The sequence below is a fragment of the Betta splendens genome, chromosome 7, assembly GCF_900634795.4.
Source record: "Betta splendens chromosome 7, fBetSpl5.4, whole genome shotgun sequence".
NCBI lineage: Eukaryota > Metazoa > Chordata > Actinopteri > Anabantiformes > Osphronemidae > Betta > Betta splendens.
In genome coordinates, this window is record NC_040887.2 from 5,938,038 (window position 1) to 5,956,556 (window position 18,519).

General features: G+C 49.6%; 1 protein-coding gene across 7 annotated transcripts in view; it reads left to right on the forward strand.

Moving 5' to 3' along the window:
- The window catches only part of rerea (arginine-glutamic acid dipeptide (RE) repeats a), a 107,418-nt gene extending 94,671 nt beyond the window's left edge, over positions 1-12,747 (forward strand). For 5 of the 7 annotated variants that reach the window (XM_041071610.2, XM_029157539.3, XM_029157538.3 and 2 more), the window contains 11 exons: positions 4,576-4,738; positions 4,816-4,908; positions 5,347-5,546; positions 5,718-5,879; positions 5,964-6,077; positions 6,165-7,543; positions 8,190-8,412; positions 8,498-9,218; positions 10,048-10,221; positions 10,310-10,490; positions 10,590-12,747. In XM_041071610.2, coding sequence (XP_040927544.1) covers positions 4,576-4,738; positions 4,816-4,908; positions 5,347-5,546; positions 5,718-5,879; positions 5,964-6,077; positions 6,165-7,543; positions 8,190-8,412; positions 8,498-9,218; positions 10,048-10,221; positions 10,310-10,490; positions 10,590-10,623 — 3,444 coding nt within the window. In that variant the 3' untranslated portion in view covers positions 10,624-12,747. The remainder of the gene's footprint in view (positions 1-4,575; positions 4,739-4,815; positions 4,909-5,346; positions 5,547-5,717; positions 5,880-5,963; positions 6,078-6,164; positions 7,544-8,189; positions 8,413-8,497; positions 9,219-10,047; positions 10,222-10,309; positions 10,491-10,589) is intronic. The other 2 variants (XM_029157541.3, XM_029157543.3) reach the window with 1 other exon arrangement.
- The last annotated feature ends 5,772 nt before the right edge of the window (positions 12,748-18,519 follow it).

An 18,519-nucleotide genomic window follows, 5' to 3' on the forward strand; every position in this document is an offset into this window, starting at 1 on the left:
TTGAGCTCTGAATTTTACTACACAAACATTCCTACATTAATTCTGCAGCTTTTGCAAATGAGAGCAAAAGATGGATTTTATAAAATTGCATTGAAATTTTTGGTTAAATTATCAATACAGGTTACTTTAAAATGGAGTTTTGATAATATTAATTTATTAGGAATTGCAAATTAAAAATCATCTATCATCAAGCTCACTTGTTATGAGAAGATTTAGAGCATAATTATATACAATCTGTATCATTCAATGGTTACATGATTTAATAAGAGTCCTGTTTGCTTAACTACATTTTTTTCACTTCAGAACATGATAAATGATTCTGTAGACATCTCCTATACACTCATGACCTGCTTAACCGCTAAAGGGTTCACAGAGTTAACCCCCTGCAGTTACAGCCAGCACGAGGATGATAGAAAAATCAAGCACCACTCGCTGAAACGATAGACTGTACAAGCTGTCATGGGCGATGACGAATGCCGTGTCAAAGGGTCAAGCACATACATAATTAAGCCCTGGTTTGATTTAGCGCAGAGAAACACGTCCCCCTTTCATCCGACTCAAACGAATCAGGAAGCTATCCTCTCTCCTATGGCTACACACTGCGGAGGAAGCCGGAGGTGCGGAGCTTCGTGCTTCACCAGTGGATGTTTACGCAACTCACTATCAGCCACCAGAATGCAGAAATCGCTCTCTCCTGGTGCTCGCTGCTCTCCCACGTGTGGTTAAACGGCCTTACGTTTTTAGCTGAGACTTATTTGTTGAGAGATTTTTAGGAACGCTTGTGGTTGGATTGTGTGATTGTTCATTGTTATCCTCTGCTGGCTCTTTATTCCTCCCTCTCGGCTCTCCTCCACTGCCGGGCCCTCCCTCCCTCTCCCCCCTCCTCACTTCTTCGCCGTCCTCTCCTCCTTTCCCTTCTCTTGCCAGTAACGGCCTTAACCGTTTGGCTTCGTGTCAAAGCAGGGGCCTTTTGTGGCTCTGTCACAAATCTGCCAGGAAAAACAGAAACCATCTGTTCAGGCCTGGGCCTGAGAGGGGATGAGGGTGTAAATACATGAGTTTAGCCCTCGCCCTCCTTCCAGCCCGTGCAAGCAGGACCACCAAGCTCAGTGGAGCCTACAGGGGTTTCATGGTTAAAGGTATTAACTCCAAATTGTTCAAGTGGGAATAAAATGCAACAGTGTGATTATGATATTATATTATAATATCCTAACAAACCAGAAGATTTGATCTAACTTTGCCTTAGGTAGGAACTTTACATCTGTTAATCTTTCACTTTAATGTGTAGTTTAATTTGCATTATGAAGTTTAGATCAACATTCATTGTAATTAAATTAGAAATCCAGCAAAAACAAAAAAGAAAGGATGAGAAGATGTTTCATGTTGATTTCATGTTAAACAGATTTCAAGGATTTAGGTTTTATGATTTATAAAGAGAAAAATATGAGGAAGACTTGATGTCCAAACAATACACAGTGTTATTTATGACAGTGAAACAAATCGACAAGTAACATTATTTGCATGATGAGTCAAACTATTGGCAATGATGCTCGAATGTTGATGTCACATCGCAGTTCAACCATTTTGCACTTAAATACTTGTAGTAGACGTGGCCGACCATTTTAAGTGGCAGTAACTGGGATGGAAGCTCTGAGTGTGGTGATAGCAGGGTAAACCCTTTCCCTGTTGGATAATCCACCGGCCAGAAAGCTCCTGCAGATGGAAGCAGTCTAAAAGGTCCTATAATACCAAGCTTATGTTGTCACTATCTTCTGTTCTGCGGAGCGGCAGCACATTCTGTACTGTACTGCTCTGCAGTGATTTAGTAGACCAGGGAAAATGATGGCGCGCAGGCCAGACCCAGTCTCGATTTCCATTTCAAGCATTTCCACGAATTTCAACAGAATCGCAGTGAACTGTTTTAGATGCAGGTTTGTGGAATTGTTTCAGGTTTGTTGTGTTGGCAGTGTTACCTGGAATCCTCAGCGAGTGTTGCTGTGGGCATATAGGCAGCGTGACAGTTACTTTGATAGAGGAAGGGACAGTTAGTGGGAGACTGGATGCATGCGGCTTCAGAGGAGCGGAGTTTGACATGCAGGCAGGCTCAGAGAGGTAATCTGTCAATCTCCCTTTGACACTAATTTACAGCACAAAGCCTCTCGCAGCCACAGGAATGTAGCGTTCATCTTCCACGGCACTTCATTCACGGATATGGTATATAACTCCCCTCAGCATTCAGTCAGTCCTGTAATGTCTCACAGACATCGGATTTCTTCTGCCAACGTGACTATTTTCTGAATGCGAAAAGGAACGGTTTTGTTTTCATAAAGTATTCAGGTTTTAGTAAAAACCAGAGGGCATCATTTTTTCCCTCAGGTTCTTTATTGTAAAATAAATAAAACATTTCTCTGAATTTGTTCCACTCCTCCTTTTGTTTTCTTATTACCATTACACGCGACGGAGCCGGCTCATCAGTGCACCTGTTGATTCCCATTCAAAAGCCCAAGTTAATGTTTTCATTAGACCCGGCCTAATGTAATGGTACTTGACACAGTGTAAGTGATGGAGAGGCACGGTGACCTTTCCCTGTTCCTGCCAAGCTGTTGTTGAGGCCGTGTCGTTGTCAGCCTGCAGCGGGGAGGCAGAGAGCCACTGCTGAGAACCGTCATTAAGCACAGAGCAGAGCCAGCGCTCGGCACCGCTCGACACTTTTGATCTGCACATTTCAATTAGATTTCACATCAGGACGCCTGCCTTCCCTCCTTCTGCACCTGCGTCCTGCCTCCCCACACTGGCCGGCCAGGTTGAAGAGGGAGGCGGGCAGGAAACGAAAAGAAATGTACGAACATGTGGACACAATAGAGCTTCTAGCTGACAGTAATCAGTAGCAGTGAGCTGTTTTTTAATTTAACAGCGTTGCATGGATAATAATGAATCTCCTTTTTTAGCCAAGCGTTGTTAACAACTACTCTAGACGGGCTGATCTGCAAAAGTCTGCAGGACTGAAAGTCTTAGCCCAAGCCTTAGGTTAATGGTGGAGCAATAGCTTTATCATAACACAGCGCAGCACCTTAATTTACTCTGAAAAGTGAGAAGGGGCTCTTTAAGCTTAACTCCCTCAGTAAATGTTCTCAGCACTGCTTTGCCTGATAAGATGGAGTCCTACAGGCAGTGATAGATATGAGTTTCCCCTAAGAGCCACATGAAGGGAGATCTTATTAAATTGGCCTAAGTCCACGGAGTCGAGCATTTTCTGCCAATCAAAGACAGCGATTGAAAAACGTTCCTTGTTTCTTAATGTCAGACACACGCAGGACTTGGTGATAAATGAACGACCAGTGGCCAGTTCCTGAGCTGGTCCCCTCACAGCCGGCATGAAAGGAATGGCTTTATAGAGTTTTGTGCTTTGAGAGATAAGAAATTAAAGCTGCAGTTAGTTTCATGTGTCCATTTATACCAGCTGATTATGCTTTGAACTTGGCGGCTTTATTTTCCCTTATTGTTAAGTTTGAATCTGGTTTTATTGGCTTTTATTACTGTCCACTATTTAATCAAACCCTTTCCTGCCCCTGTTTGTTTTGGTGTATTCTGAAGATGTTTGGCCGCTGCTGAAAAGCTGTTAATGCATTTCAGTGAGCAATGCGCTTGCTAATTTATGTCGGGCTTCTCGACTCGAGCGCAGAGGAAAAACAATCAATAGCCATTAAACCCTGGGAGCTTTGTTGAACAGCAGTTTAACAGACCTCAGACAGTGGATGGTTACCCTCTGGGCTTTAAAGATTACAGGTGACTTACTGCACACCCAGCGGTCGAACCACACCTTGAGGAATTAGTTTTAAAGCTAGTGACGAACTCCTAACAGTTAATGAGTTCATAGTGAGGGAAGTAAGGCATAGCCTCATAATTGTCCCCGATTCTTTCTGCCAATTTTCAAGGCTTGTATAATGAGCATGTCCAGCACGCAGCAGTTAATATGCGCCGGCTGTCTCAGCAAAGTGCTTTCTGATCCATGATTGCATGTGTTAATGTTTCAGTTGGGTATTGATTTCCTGGCGGCCTTTTGTACACTGGATTTATCCACCTCGCTCGCTGGCAAGCGCACCCCTCTGAATGTTTGATTAAAGTTCAATTGACTCTTCCAGTGAAGGGGCGAGGAGCCATTTCACTCCCTATTTGTAGCACCAAAGCTCTGCCTGACATGTTCTTTTGTTCCCATTCAAGCTGCTGCCACCCAGTCAGCCACCAATGCACTGATCCTAATATCCCTGCATTCAGTGAGCCTCCTTGCCTAATCCTGGGACAGACAGGGCCACAGCGCAAACACGCTGGGCCACCTACAAATCCTGGCATGGATTGACCCACTTGATGGCCTTTCACTGTGAAATGCTGTGCTGCCTGCTAATGTGGTTTTTGTTTAGTTCGCGTCCCAACTGCAGCTATTTCACAGCAACTTTGACCGGTGGAGCCTTTTAAACGGATTCCCTTTAATCCAGTCACCTCTTTAAAGTCACATGATGCCTCCAACTCGTCACAAACATGTTTTATAGCCTCGTGTGCTGCGTGTTGTCGTTTCAGGGGGAGCTCATTACCTTCTACTACTATTGGAAAAAGACCCCCGAGGCAGCCAGCTGCCGAGCCCACCGGCGTCATCGACGTCAGCCCGTCTTCCGCCGCATCAAGACACGGACCGCTTCGACTCCTGTCAACACCCCCTCTCGCCCCCCCTCCAGCGAGTTCTGTACGTACATCTGACCTCTTCAGAGACACGATGACCTGCCGTTAGAGCCGTGTATGTGACATGTCTCTGTCTTGCAGTGGACCTCAGCTCAGCCAGTGAAGATGACTTCGACAGCGAGGACAGTGAACAGGAGCTGAAGGGCTACGCCTGCCGCCACTGCTTCACCACCAGTAAGAGTCTCATGCTCTGGTTTTGCTTTTTTACACTCCTGCTTGGTTCTTCCCATTCTGGATCAGTGGGAGTCTTCACAGCGCAGAGCAGTGTGACAGTTGGGCATCAGAAGATGTCAGGACTCATTTGATCGGACGTGAGCCCACAGCTTGTTCACGCTCCCTTCCTTATTATCCTTCCCCTGTTTCCACACAGCTGGCTTCCACTGCCAAACTCCCACCTGATTACACTGCCGTCACAACAAGAGTGCCTTATTAAACCTCAGCTTTTATATCATCAGTGTACTACTAAACATTTTAATAGAGAATGTATTAAAATGTTATAGACTTAAAATGTTTGTCACTTACGGTAGTTGTGAGATTATTTAAGTGTGCTGTTTGTACCTCTCACCAACTGTGAGGACGTGTTGTTTCACAACTGTAAATGGCTTTCCTCAGCCTCTAAGGACTGGCACCACGGGGGCAGGGAGAACATCTTGCTGTGCACAGACTGCCGCATTCACTTCAAGAAGTACGGTGAGCTGCCCCCCATCGAGAAGCCTCTGGACCCGCCGCCATTTATGTTCAAACCTGTCAAAGAAGAAGAGGATGGACTCAGCGGGAAGCATAGCATGAGGACCCGACGGAACCGAGGCTCGGTGCGCACCTCTATTTTCACCTTCAGAACTCGTAGCCTTAGTTTTCCCCGGGGTTGGCAGAACCAGACTACAAAGCAAAAGGCTTAGCTTAGAATGATATTGTTTCAAATATTGAGGTTGGTAAAAGTTTGACACACCGTAGTTTATCTTGACCGTGTTTTTGTTCCACAGATGTCGACTCTACGTAGCGGTCGCAAGAAGCAGACAGCCAGTCCCGATGGCCGAGCCTCGCCCAACAACGAGGACCTGCGTTCCAGCGGACGCACCTCGCCCAGCGCAGCGAGTACGGATAGTACTGACAGCAAGACTGACTCCATGAAGAAGCCGAGCAAGGTAAAAGCAAAACGAGTTCATTGGATCTGTGCATGGGTCTGTGTGAAATGATCCTCATCCGCATAACTCTGACTGACTCCACAGAAGATTAAGGAGGAGGCTCCTTCACCCATGAAGAGTGCCAAACGGCAACGAGAGAAGGGCGCCTCAGACACAGAGGAGCCCGAGAGAACCAGTGCCAAAAAGTCCAAAACACAAGTGAGCCTTGGGTTTCTGTTCTGTCTCACTCATAAGCAGAGTCTTGGTGGCACGATGCTTATCTTTGTCTCCTCCCCGGTCTCTCAGGAGCTGAGTCGAGCAGACTCGCCCTCAGAATGCGAGGGCGAAGGCGAGGGAGAGGGCGAAAGCTCCGATGGGCGGAGCATCAACGAGGAGCTTAGTAGCGATCCTAAAGACATTGATCAGGACAACAGGAGCTCCTCCCCGAGCATCCCCAGCCCTCGTGACAACGAAAGCGACTCGGACTCTTCTGCCCAGCAGCAGCAGCTCCTGCAGAGCCAACACCCTCCTGTCATCCAGTGTCAGCCAGGCACCTCAGCTGCCTCCACTGGACCGCCTCCACCTACAACCTCAGCCCCTTCACTTACCCCACAGGTCTCCCCTACAATGGCCTCCACTACTCTACCTCCCCAGTCTATGCCCCAGACAAGCCCAATGTCTCTCATCCAGTCAGGGGCATCCCTACACCCTCAGATGCTCTCTTCTCCACATTCACCCATGACTCAGGCTGCTCCTCCTGGGCCTCCAGGTCCACCTCAGTCATTACCCAGCTCACATCACGGACCCATGCCTCCCATGCCACATCCCCTGCAGCCTGGTCCTCCACACATGCCTCACCCTCACTCCATGCCACCTCAGGGCTTCCCTGTGGGTCAGACTCAGGTCCCACCCCCACCCATCTCTGGCCAGTCACAGCAGAGGCCGCACACGCCTCCTTCGCAGTCCCAATCATCTTCTCAGAGTGGAGGCCAGCCACCCAGAGAGCAGCCCTTGCCCCCTGCCCCAATGTCTATGCCACACATCAAGCCCCCACCCACTACACCCATCCCTCAGATACCCAACCCGCAGTCTCACAAACACCCACCCCACGTGTCTGCACCTCCATTCCCTCAGATGCCTTCAAACCTGCCCCCACCTCCTGCTCTCAAGCCTCTCAGCTCTTTATCCACCCACCATCCACCATCAGCACACCCGCCTCCCCTTCAGCTCATGCCTCAAGGACAGCAGCTTCAGCCTCCCCCAGCCCAGCCTCCAGTTCTCACCCAGTCCCAGAGTCTCCCACCATCAGCCAGTCACCAGCCTCCTCCAGCACCTCCACTGCCACAGTCTGCAGCACCCTCACACTCGAGTGTCCCTCCACAGCCGTCTTTCTCCTCTCATCCCTTCAGTACAGTTCTACCTCCAACCGGCCCTCCCCCACCTTCATCAAACTCTATGCCTGGCTTACAACCTCCATCTTCCTCCACTCCATCCTCCTCCATCTCCATGCCACTCCCTGCCTCAGTCGCTTGTGCTGCCCCAGGCCCAGCACACCCTCCTGTGCACATCAAGGAAGAGCCTCTGGATGAGACAGAGGAGCCAGAAAGCCCACCACCCCCACAGAGAAGCCCCTCACCAGAGCCAACTGTTGTCAATACTCCAAGCCATGCCAGCCAGTCAGCACGGTATGTGTATGTGATGTCTCCATAGTGCTATCTGCAGAAGAGGAAAACATAAACCTGCACAGGCTGTTTTTTCAAAGTAGTTGTTGAGCTGCTAGCTGTGTTGTCTGCAGGTCCTGATTAGCCTCACAGGCACCTTCAGCAACAAAGTGTCTCTTCCTTCAGGTTTTAAAGCTTTGATGTCAGCAACAAGTTAAATGGCCTCAGAAAAACAGGCATCCAAGGCCACAATTAGCCTTGAGCTCCAAGGGGGCTAGGAATTATCAGGGATGGAGAGAGGAGAGATTAATTATAGTGCGATGCGAGTGAACTGAGCCATCTGAATATGAGTATCTGTGGTTGCCTTGTGCTTAAGTGCCTCTCAGCTTGCCAATGAATAGCAATGAGAATCTTAATACATACTCAGTGTAGCAGCAAAAGTGAATGCCAGGAGAGTTTCCTTCATTTTGAATAATGGACCAGTGTAAGCCAATGCAAGCTGTCTTTTCATCTAATGGGACTTAATCGTGCTGTTCAGCATGCAAAATTAAACATGAATGCCAGGACTTCAGCTTGTTTGTAACTAATATTACTTTAAAATCTGCATAATCAGTCTGTTTTTCTGGGTTGATGTTCAGCGAGTACTGTTTTTCCTCTACCGTGAACACAGGTTCTACAAGCACCTGGACCGGGGCTACAACTCGTGTGCTAGGACAGATTTCTACTTCACTCCCCTGGCTTCATCTAAACTGGCCAAGAAGCGTGAGGAAGCGCTGGAGAAAGCCAAGAGGGAAGCAGAACAGAAAGCCAGGGAGGAGAAGGAGCGAGAAAGGGAGCGGGAGAAAGAGCGGGAGAGGGAGCGCGAACGGGAAAAGGAAGCGGAGCGAGCGGCGGTGAGTAGCGCGTCGGGTGTGTTTGCCGTTCCTCTGCGTTTTTCTCTTTTAAATCGCACTAAACATGGCTTCAATATCCCCACAGAAAGCGTCCAGTTCCTCTCACGAAGGCAGAATGGGCGAACCTCAGATGGCCGGCCCTGCCCACATGCGCCCTCCCTTCGACGGCCCCCCCACTACTATTGCAGCTGTGCCTCCGTACATCGGCCCCGACACCCCTGCCCTGCGCACGCTCAGCGAGTACGCGCGGCCCCACGTCATGTCCCCCACCAATCGAAACCACCCCTTCTTCGTTTCACTCAACCCCGCAGACCCGCTGCTGGCGTATCACATGCCCAGCTTGTATAACGCCGACCCGGCCATGCGCGAGCGCGAACTGCGAGAGCGGGAGATGCGCGAGCGGGAGATTCGTGAGAGGGAGCTAAGGGAAAGGATGAAACCTGGCTTTGAGGTTAAACCTCCAGAGATGGACACACTTCACCCTTCCACAAACCCCATGGAGCACTTTGCCCGGCACGGGGCCATCACGCTGCCCCCCATGGCCGGCCCCCATCCCTTCGCCTCCTTCCACCCGGGCCTGAACCCGTTAGAGCGTGAAAGGCTAGCCCTCGCTGGGCCCCAGCTACGGCCAGAAATGAGCTACCCAGAGAGGTTGGCTGCAGAAAGACTCCACGCAGAGAGGATGGCAACAGTGGCCAACGACCCTATCGCTCGTCTCCAGATGTTCAATGTTACGCCGCACCACCACCAGCACTCGCATATTCACTCTCATCTCCACCTCCACCAGCAAGATCCCCTCCACCAAGGTAAACGAAAGCCCTGCTTGTATTTAGAGTTGAAGTTAAATTCAAATATATTTGTTAAATGTAAATCCTAAGTATTTTGCTTATGCAATGTTTTGAAAGTAAACGTTTTAAAATTAAGTTTGTCCTCATGCAAATTGTTGCTGTAATTTAATTTATAAATGAAATAATGGAAAGTATTTTTTGCAGATGTTATGCATATCTTTGATTCTACATGTGCTAATGTCTAAAAAGCATTTTAAAAATGTTTCATTGTGATGTATTAGTTTTACTGTAGTACTGTATCTTTATACATTTTGTAAAGAAGAGAGACTATTTGTACTGTACATATAGAAACTGTTGAGGGCCAGTAATGGTTCCTTGGTGTACTCCAAAGATAAACTGCACCATATTTAAGATGCTACCTTTTTAGATCTACATTGTATTTTTATTACAGATGTCCATTTCAGTAAAGCATAGCAAAGTCTTAATCTAGACTACTATTTAGTAGTAGTCTATCTAGTTATCTGTGTACATAGAATGATATTGATTGTAAATTATGCTAAATGTATTATAATACTTCTCTCATCACAGTAAAGAGTGAACAAAAGGGACTGAATTAAATCCACCTCTACATTTTCTGCAGTGGAATTTTTTCTCTGCAGACATTTACAGCATATTAGACTGGATTATGTTATATATCATGTAATTCAGCAGACGCTGTACAGTGGATACATATAGTGAACCTGTCCCTGCACTCTTTGGTTCTGCCTTGAGAGGAGTAATATTACATTAAGCTGTATAAATGTCTGTGATGAGTGTACCCTGACCCTAAGACTCTGACACCCAGAAGGTGGTGGTGAATGTCTTGTGTGTCCTCCAGGTTCTGGGGCCCACCCCCTGGCTGTGGATCCCCTGGCTGCTGGACCTCACCTGGCTCGCTTCCCTTACCCTCCCGGTGCCATCCCTAACCCCCTGCTCGGCCAGCCGCCCCACGAACACGAAATGCTGCGGCACCCAGTCTTCGGTAAGGTCCACTTAACATCAGCGCTTGTTAGCGCTTTTATTGTATGCGGTGCATTAGGCAAACCTCTGACCAGATGTTGCGTTTGCAGGTACTCCATACCCACGGGACCTGCCAGGAGGTCTGCCACCGCCCATGTCTGCAGCTCACCAGCTGCAGGCCATGCACGCCCAGTCGGCTGAGCTGCAGAGGTTGGCCATGGAGCAGCAGTGGCTGCATGGACACCATCACATGCATGGGGGGCCGCTGCCTGGCCAGGAGGACTACTACAGGTTAGACAGAGGACACGTCATGAAGCTGAGACATGTGCTGATTACTTTGTGCCTTTGATTTTCTAAACGTTGACCCTCGGAACGTGTTTCTTGTTTCAGCCGGTTGAAGAAGGAGAGTGACAAGCAGCTGTAACCATCTGCGGGCGGAAGCGACTGACGGGTGCAGGACACAGGAAGTTGTTACAGAGCGGTCTCTCAGAGGGTCTCCAGGGTCCTCTGAACACATTCAGTTTTGAAAAACAGAAAAGGACCACGAGGGATCATCTGAGAATTCTTCTGTTTGTTTTTGTTCCTGTCAAGGACGTTCTTCATTTGTTTTGTTTTTTTTTTTTTGTTTTTTTTCCTTTTCAAGACATTGACTTTCTTTGGTATATAGCCAGTAGTGACAACGTCCTCAAGACTCCTGCATGACAAGCTTCCCTGACGTAATTTTTTTGTAGGTGCTAGAACAAGACACTGTGCTTATCAACAAAAAAAGACAAGACCGGTCAGGCCGTTTATGGAAAAATAACAAGTGCTATCTTAAAGTCAACATTTATTTTAATACATTGTTGGAGGTTTTTCATAATTTTACGAGAAGCTACAGCATGGCGTTTTTGAGTCTGTAAATAGTATATATAAACATATAATTATTATTATAATTATTATTACTAGGTGTGGACTCCAAACCAAGTCGTTTCAACCTCCAGTATAATTGTTTTGAAGCATTATCCCTTGTTTCAGAGGGGAGCACCATGGCATTATAGGAGCAGTTTCTGAGAGTTGCGGTTCAGTTGTGACGTTTCTCTGCCATCACTGTGTTTAGGTTTAGTCCCACACGCATTATGTCAGCCATAAACCTGTCACACCCACCATCCATTCATCACACACCTTTAACACGCAGCAGGTTTTCAGAATGTGTAAGCGCAACACGTCGAGTTAGCGACGTGAAACACTTGAAGAGGTGACACAGTCGTCACCGAGGCGTCTGTGGACACTGAAGCCGTGGATTTAAAGGAAAACAGAATTTGCACTGAAAGGGCTTCCGCAAGCTCTGCTCAATTGGATTCTTACCTTTAGTATTTAAGTAGACAATATGGCGTCATCCTCACTTGTTGTCACGGAGGATGATTCGAATTGTGATTTGAAAAAGACAGACCAGAAACATCTGGCTGAACTGAGTAAATACATAATACTCTTCAAGTGGTTTTAAATGACCGGGAGCTGATGCTGATTCTCACTCAGTTTAACACGAGCCCAAAAGGACTTCAGGATTGTTTTTATTGTGTGAATGGCTGCGAGCTAGTGTTCCACCTCTCCTCCTGGTTCGGTCACGTGCCGCTTGTGGCAGGGCCTCCCATTCGACGGGTCGCCCCCCAGCAAGGCTGTAATAATGATCACTGTGACACTAGACGGGGCCTGTGGACGCGTGACTACCAGGAAGTAGAGGCTCCATGACTATTTGTGTCTGTGTGTGTGCGTGTGCGTGCGTGTTCATATGCCTTGGTTCCTTAGGGATACAATCGGCCTCCAGGGCCTCAGGGGTGGTGTGTTCATGTGTGCCACTGACTGTTACAAGTAGTGTTGGACCTGTCATACACGTGCACATGAACCCAAATTGTTGTTTCATTTTTTTTTTTTTTTTGTTTTTTTTATCTGTATCGTTCCATGCACTAAGACTGTTTAATTGTCATGGACATATAGAAAACTGTGGCTTTAGAAAGATTTTATTTTAAATTTTTACCAAATGAAGAAACTTGCATTTTAAAAGTGACCATATCTTCTCTTAGAGCACTATGATTTACATTCGGATGCTCGCGGACATCAAACGCGAGCGCCCTTTTTACAAACCCAAACGAGTGTGTTGAGCCCCGACGACCCCTCTGTCACTCTGTCCTGCCACCTCTCGCCAACGCTGTCTCTCCTGGTGACATACTCATTAAAATCATCATCACATTTGCCTTGTTTCCTTACGATTCCCTCACCTTTGCCTCCCTCTTTTTGTGTCTCCAAAACCTTTGATGTTAAGTGTTGTCAATGGTTTAGCTTCTTGTTTCAAAGCGGCAATAGCAGAATGTAAATTCTGACTGCTAAGATTTATATATATACTGGTATCTTGAAGCTTATTGTATATATGAGTAGTCGCCATGGGATGACACAATGTAAACAAAAAGTAGAAATAAGAAAAATTGTGAGTCCTGTGTTCTCTCCATTTGAGTATTTTGTAATTTTTTTGAAAAATTTGTGGAATTAAAATAAACAACTAAGTTACACCACAGCACACGCTTTCATCTTTTTTAGTCTGAATCATATTTATTTGTGTGTCTGAATTCTGGCTGCCGTCAGACAAAATAATCCTGTTTTGAGGGTAAACAATTGTTGATTACTCACTGCTGAAGAGCAAAGGGAAGGAGACGCAGCGCAGGCCTAATCTCATGTAATGTAATTCTCCAGCTGAGGAGAGGAGGTCTGTTTTGATAGTACTCATGTCCTACATTTGCTCTTGAATAATGCAGCTTTTGCTTCACCACTGAAGTGTGTTGCAGAATAAACCATCCCCAGCTTCAGAAACACGGAGCTTGAAGAGCTCAGCCAGCAGCAGGTAGTGAATCCCAGCGCTGCGGTGTAATAACATCAAAGCCGGGCTGAGCCAGAAGGAACACCTACTCAGCCTCAGACGCCGTTCCATCACCGGCGCCGGGCTGTCATTTCATCCCGCGCGTGCGGGGAGTGATAGACCGGCAATCTGTGAAGGGCTGCCGCGGCGACGGCTGTCGGTTCGAGAGGGAGCTATTATTCTGCTGCTGCTCTCTGAAATGATGCCCTGTCCTCGGGAAAAACCGAGGCTGCTCGGATGCTGCGTCCCGCGGGCTGTCATGTGACGGCTGCCGCGTGCGGGGGCGCCGCTTGTTGTCTGCGCGCCGCACCTCCCCGCAAGACGCAACAAGACGCCGGAGCCGGGCGGCGGCGGCTGAATAATTCATCCGTCCTCCTGCACGCTGGCGACGGAGCAACTGTGACTGGTGTCAACTCGCATCCTCCTCGTAGTATCGTGTGTTCCCCTCGGGCAGGCGCGCGGGGACACGTCCTCCCAGAAAGTCTGCCACGTGCCTCGTGCCGCTCTCGCAGCGTGAACCGCGTCTGCTGCAGCGGGTCCCGTCGTCATCCCCCCCCCCCCCCCCCCCCCCCCCGCTGGGCCTGGGCGGTGATCACGTGACCCATCCACCGTCCACACACACGGAAGCGGACAGGTGGAGACACCTCGATGAAATCATCAATCATCTGTTTGCTGGTCTCCTCTGCCCACGTGGGAACGACGTGCCGCCATTTAGGGACCGTAACCCGTGGTTACGCGTTTGGAAGAGCCGCCGCTCGAGGAACGGAGGCCAGCTGCGCGAATGTGACGCATGCAAATAAAGGTGATTGAGCGCATCTGCAGTGCAAATGCGGCCAGCCTCCAGCACGCGACCGTGCGTTTTATGTTATTCGAAACTGAATATTCATATAAAGGAAAGCAACGAGAAGTTGCAGCGAGGCTTCCTGTGAAACTCAGCACCTGGGAGAGTAAACACGGAGTCAGCAGAAATAAAAGCCCACGGCGTTTAAACGTCCCCCCCGCGTGTGATAACGACCTGCTTGGCTGGCCCATCATCATCACCATCATCATCATCATCCTCCTCCTCTGCAGTAGTGAGATGTGTATGAAGAAGCTGCACAGCACCTGCGTGTTGTTACGCGTTTAAAAACCCTTTTAGTGGAGAACTGCTGCGTTCACTCTGCACCATTTAGACACGTTCCACGTCCACTCAGGTGATGATGGATCAGGTGTAGCTATTAGCTCTGACTTCATACTCGTTTATAATCAAGTAAGAATTTGACCTTTGAACTTCGCTGCATCCTTCTGCTACGTGACAAGGTTTAGGTGATTTTAATTGAATTGTATTTTCAGACACTTTGTATTTCAAAGGGAAAATAGACAGAGAGCGAGGTTTGAACACATTATTGTGATTTTCTCTGCGAGTCAGCTGCCATTTTGAGCCTCCTCAGAGCTCGGTGCCTGCGTTCGCCGTGTAATGACTTTCTCAGAGGGCGTCTTGCTGCCTGCTGCGTTCCAGGGCTCCCGGGCCTCCGCTGATATCCTGCTCCAGGCATTCCTGCCGCAGCCGGCCCGGATTCCCCCCAGTCTGCACCACGGATCCACCGGCCCCGGCCCCAGCATTCCTCGCTCCCCTCCGCCCACGGAAGGCCTCCGCCGCCGCCGACCTCACACACACACACACACACACAGACACACACACACACACGCACGCACGCACGCACGCACGCACGCACACACACACACACACACACACACACACACACACACACACACACACACACACACGCACACACACACTCCTTCTCCCTTCTGCCTCTGTTGTGTGGAGCTGGATTTGAAGCCGCAGCCGTAGGAAGCGTTTTGTGGAGCGCAGCGTGCCAGGTTCGGCCGCTCGCTGGCAGAGGACAGACAACGCGGGGCTCCCACGCTAGACTTCCAGGCTCCTCTTTAATGTGCTGTCATAAAACATGCAGCCGGCAGAGACGTCCTTCTACCCGTCCTCAGACGCGCTTCTGTCTGCAGCGTCTGTGCACTGTCAGACTCACGCAGACCTGACATTTCATCTCTCTCTCTCTCTCTCTCTCTCTCTCTCGCTCTCTCATTTCACTTGAACCTGAAGGAATGCGTCGCCTGCTGGGCCCACGCTCAGCAAAGCCGTCCTCTGCTGTCGTCCTCCGTCGCCGTCCGCTCACATCACCTCCGCTTACGGGAAAGGCTGAACCGGATGAAACACAGGAGCTTTAACCCAGAAGGAGCAAAAAACCGGTGCACACGACAGATATGTCCTCACGCTCTTTGTTTCTGGGCTCGAACAGGTCCGTTCACACAGGCATCCTACAGATACGTCTTATCCTTTTTATTTGTCAGCGATCTAGGCTAAAAGTCATGTTCAGGCTCAGGAAACTCCCAGTTTGCAGAGATCACCGCTATGTGGAATAAGCAGCCCACGTGTTTGCTGGTGGTGAGAGAGGCCCGGTTCTGGAACCCCCCCCCCCCCCCCCCCCGGCGTTTCCCCTCCTGAGGCCTGAGGAGCCAGGCTCCAGAGGAGGTAGAGTCCTCCGGAGGAGCGCTCGCCGTCATCAGGAGCGGCAGGAGGCGATAAACACCAGCTCCATCTCTTTGGGGCCGTAACTCACCATTATTTTCAATATTGACTAAACATTCACGGATAATGAAACGTGGTTGTTACGTTTTTCTCATTTTCTCATTTCTGGGGCTAAAAAAAAGATTTGGAGGTTAGAATTAGTATAAACATCCAGTAGCTGAAATTATGAAACAATCTTCACATCAGCAGTAATAAACCCCCGTCAGCTGATCCATGTTATGTTTTGGCTGGATGATTTTGCAGTGAATGTGGGAGACGTGTTGTAGCTTGCGTCCGGCCCAGCGACACCCCCCCCCCCCCCATGCAGATCACCCGCCTCGACCTTGGCCTGTCACGCTGGCCGGGCTGCTTTGTAAAACCTGCCCGTCTCAGGGCAGCAACAGCGCCGGCGCTAAATAAATCACAGCCAGTAAATGGCTCTCGCTCCTCAGCAATTTCCTCCGCCATCATCAGTCTGAGCCGGGACTGATAGTGTGCTGTCAGGCGCCGTTACCTTGGCGTCGCCCGGCTCCGGCCTGACGATGACGCCGGCTGCGCCTGGAGTCCAGCAGCAGGGCGACCGGAGCTGCAGCCGGGCCGGGGCCCATGCAGCGGCCCCGACCTTGTCTTTGTGTGGTAGATGGTGATCCCCCCCCCCCCCCCCCCCCCCACACACACACACACACACGCACCCCCACACACACGCACCCCCACCGCACTGTGGGACTGTCCGTTTAGCCTCACGCAGACGGGGCCCCCGGTGACTGCGGACCCCCCCAGCGGCCGTGGGCCCCCGAGGACGAGGCTCCAGCCCCCGCTCTCACCTCCATCAGGGAGAAGCCAGGCAGCTCCAGAGACATTTATCCTGGATGGACATCAACTGACATCATCAAGGTTGTGCAGCAGCAGCAGCAGCTTGTCTCCAGCACCACAGGCCCGGTTCTTTCCACCTACTGTTTCCTGCTTCGTTTCACAGGATAATCAGCCCCTGGGCTAAAACGGCTTAAAGCGAATGAATGCCTGTGCTCATGTTTAATAAATCTCAAATGTTTATCTCTAAAACATTACGTCATGACTCATACGTTATAAGAACACACGTGAATATCTTATATTCACGTGTATAATAATAAAAGCAGGAATAAAAGCAGGAAATGTTGATTATAAAAGAGACATTCGGTCATTTGAACATCCGGAGGTTTGTCGCCGTGTTTGTGTGTGAGGCGGGTGTGAAATCCTCCTCGTGGGCTGCTAATCAGAGGCTGCGGCTAATCCCCTGGTTCAGGAGCGGTGACGTCATGGAGCAACCGACACGGAGGTGTGAACCGAATCCAGGCAAACCACGGAGGAGCGGCGGACGCGCCGCGTGTCCCTCGTGGAGCCTCCGTGGCGCTCGTGGCGCGCGAGGGCGAGGTCAGTTTACTGAGCTGATGCAGAAGCGAAGCCTGGAAATGAAACGACGCAGGACGGACGCTGGATAATCACCAGTGAGAAACCACCGCCTCATCAGCATCCGGACGATACACGCATTTCACCGCACAGATGAGTGTGCGCGCGACGTGGTTCGCCGCCGCTCGTCAGTATTATCTGCGCTCGCGTGGAGCGGCCCCCGGGGTTGCGGTGGTTCAGACCCCCCCCCCCTCCCACTCCGGTGACTGGCTGCAGATTTAATGGGCTTAGCAGCTGTTGAGGAAAAGCAGCGAGGGCTCGTGGCACATGCTCTGGTTGGAACAAAGAGCACCAGCTACAACTGGCCGAGCTGCACTCAAACCATTAAAGCTTTTACCAGTCTGTGCTGGTTTGATGCTGGTCTGTGGTGGCTTTTGGTCGTTTTCCTACCATTTATCCTCAGCGTTTACATGAAGTGACAGATGACGGGGAACCAGAGGTTCTCTCTAACAGGCTCTTGACAAGGCCGCCCTCTTCAGGGGGCGCATCTGCGTTCAATCGGGCCGCTGTTGCGGATGGAAAGCGGCGCACAGCGCCCTCTGGTGGAAACGCCGGTGAAATGCTCTGCGTTAGTTAACGCCACGCGCGTTCGCGTGTCCCGTGGCTGCGGCTTCGCTCTGGTCGACAGGTGCGTGAGGGAAAAAAGCCAGAAGTGTGGGTAGACTTTCAAAAAGCTGATGAACAGTGAACAACGTTTAGGTGTCGTAGGGGTTTAATTTGATTTGGCGCGTTGCTGCCCGAGAACTAATTAACTATGACAAACATGTGATCCTCTGCAAACAGGACGGTTTTATGGAGCAGTCACCAGTGGGCTCCCTTTATTACTCTGCTTTCATTATTAGATATATTATTTCTGGTGCATAAAGCAACCTGACAGACTGCTCATAAAATAAATCCTCCCCATGCAGCTTGGTTGCTCCTACTATTACCACACACACACACACACACACACACACACACACACACACACACACACACACACACACACACACGCACGCACACACACACACACACACGTGTGCGTTTTATTGCCGTTTGCACAGTTGCTCTGTGCATATATGCGCTTTAACGGGCAGTTTGTGTAAACAGCGATAAGGATGTGTTTGTGCAGCGTGTGTGTGTTTGTGTGTGTGTGTGTGTGCTGGGTTTCCTAACTGTTAGCAAACACGTTGTGGTGCCATGTTCTCCCACTCGCTGCTGACAGCAACAGCTCGGTGACTGCGTGGGAGTGAAGCGTGGCAGCTTCGCTAACGGTCTTTGCTCGTAGCGGCAGCTGCAGTCGAAGGTTTCTAAATCAAGACGCCGCCGCTCCGCGCGCGCGCGCGTGTGTGTAGGCGTGTATAAATAAAAGTAGGTAGTAAAAGCTGTCTGTGGCACAGACTTGCCTTCATTAGAGGAGGGGGAAAATGCCATTGCTCAAG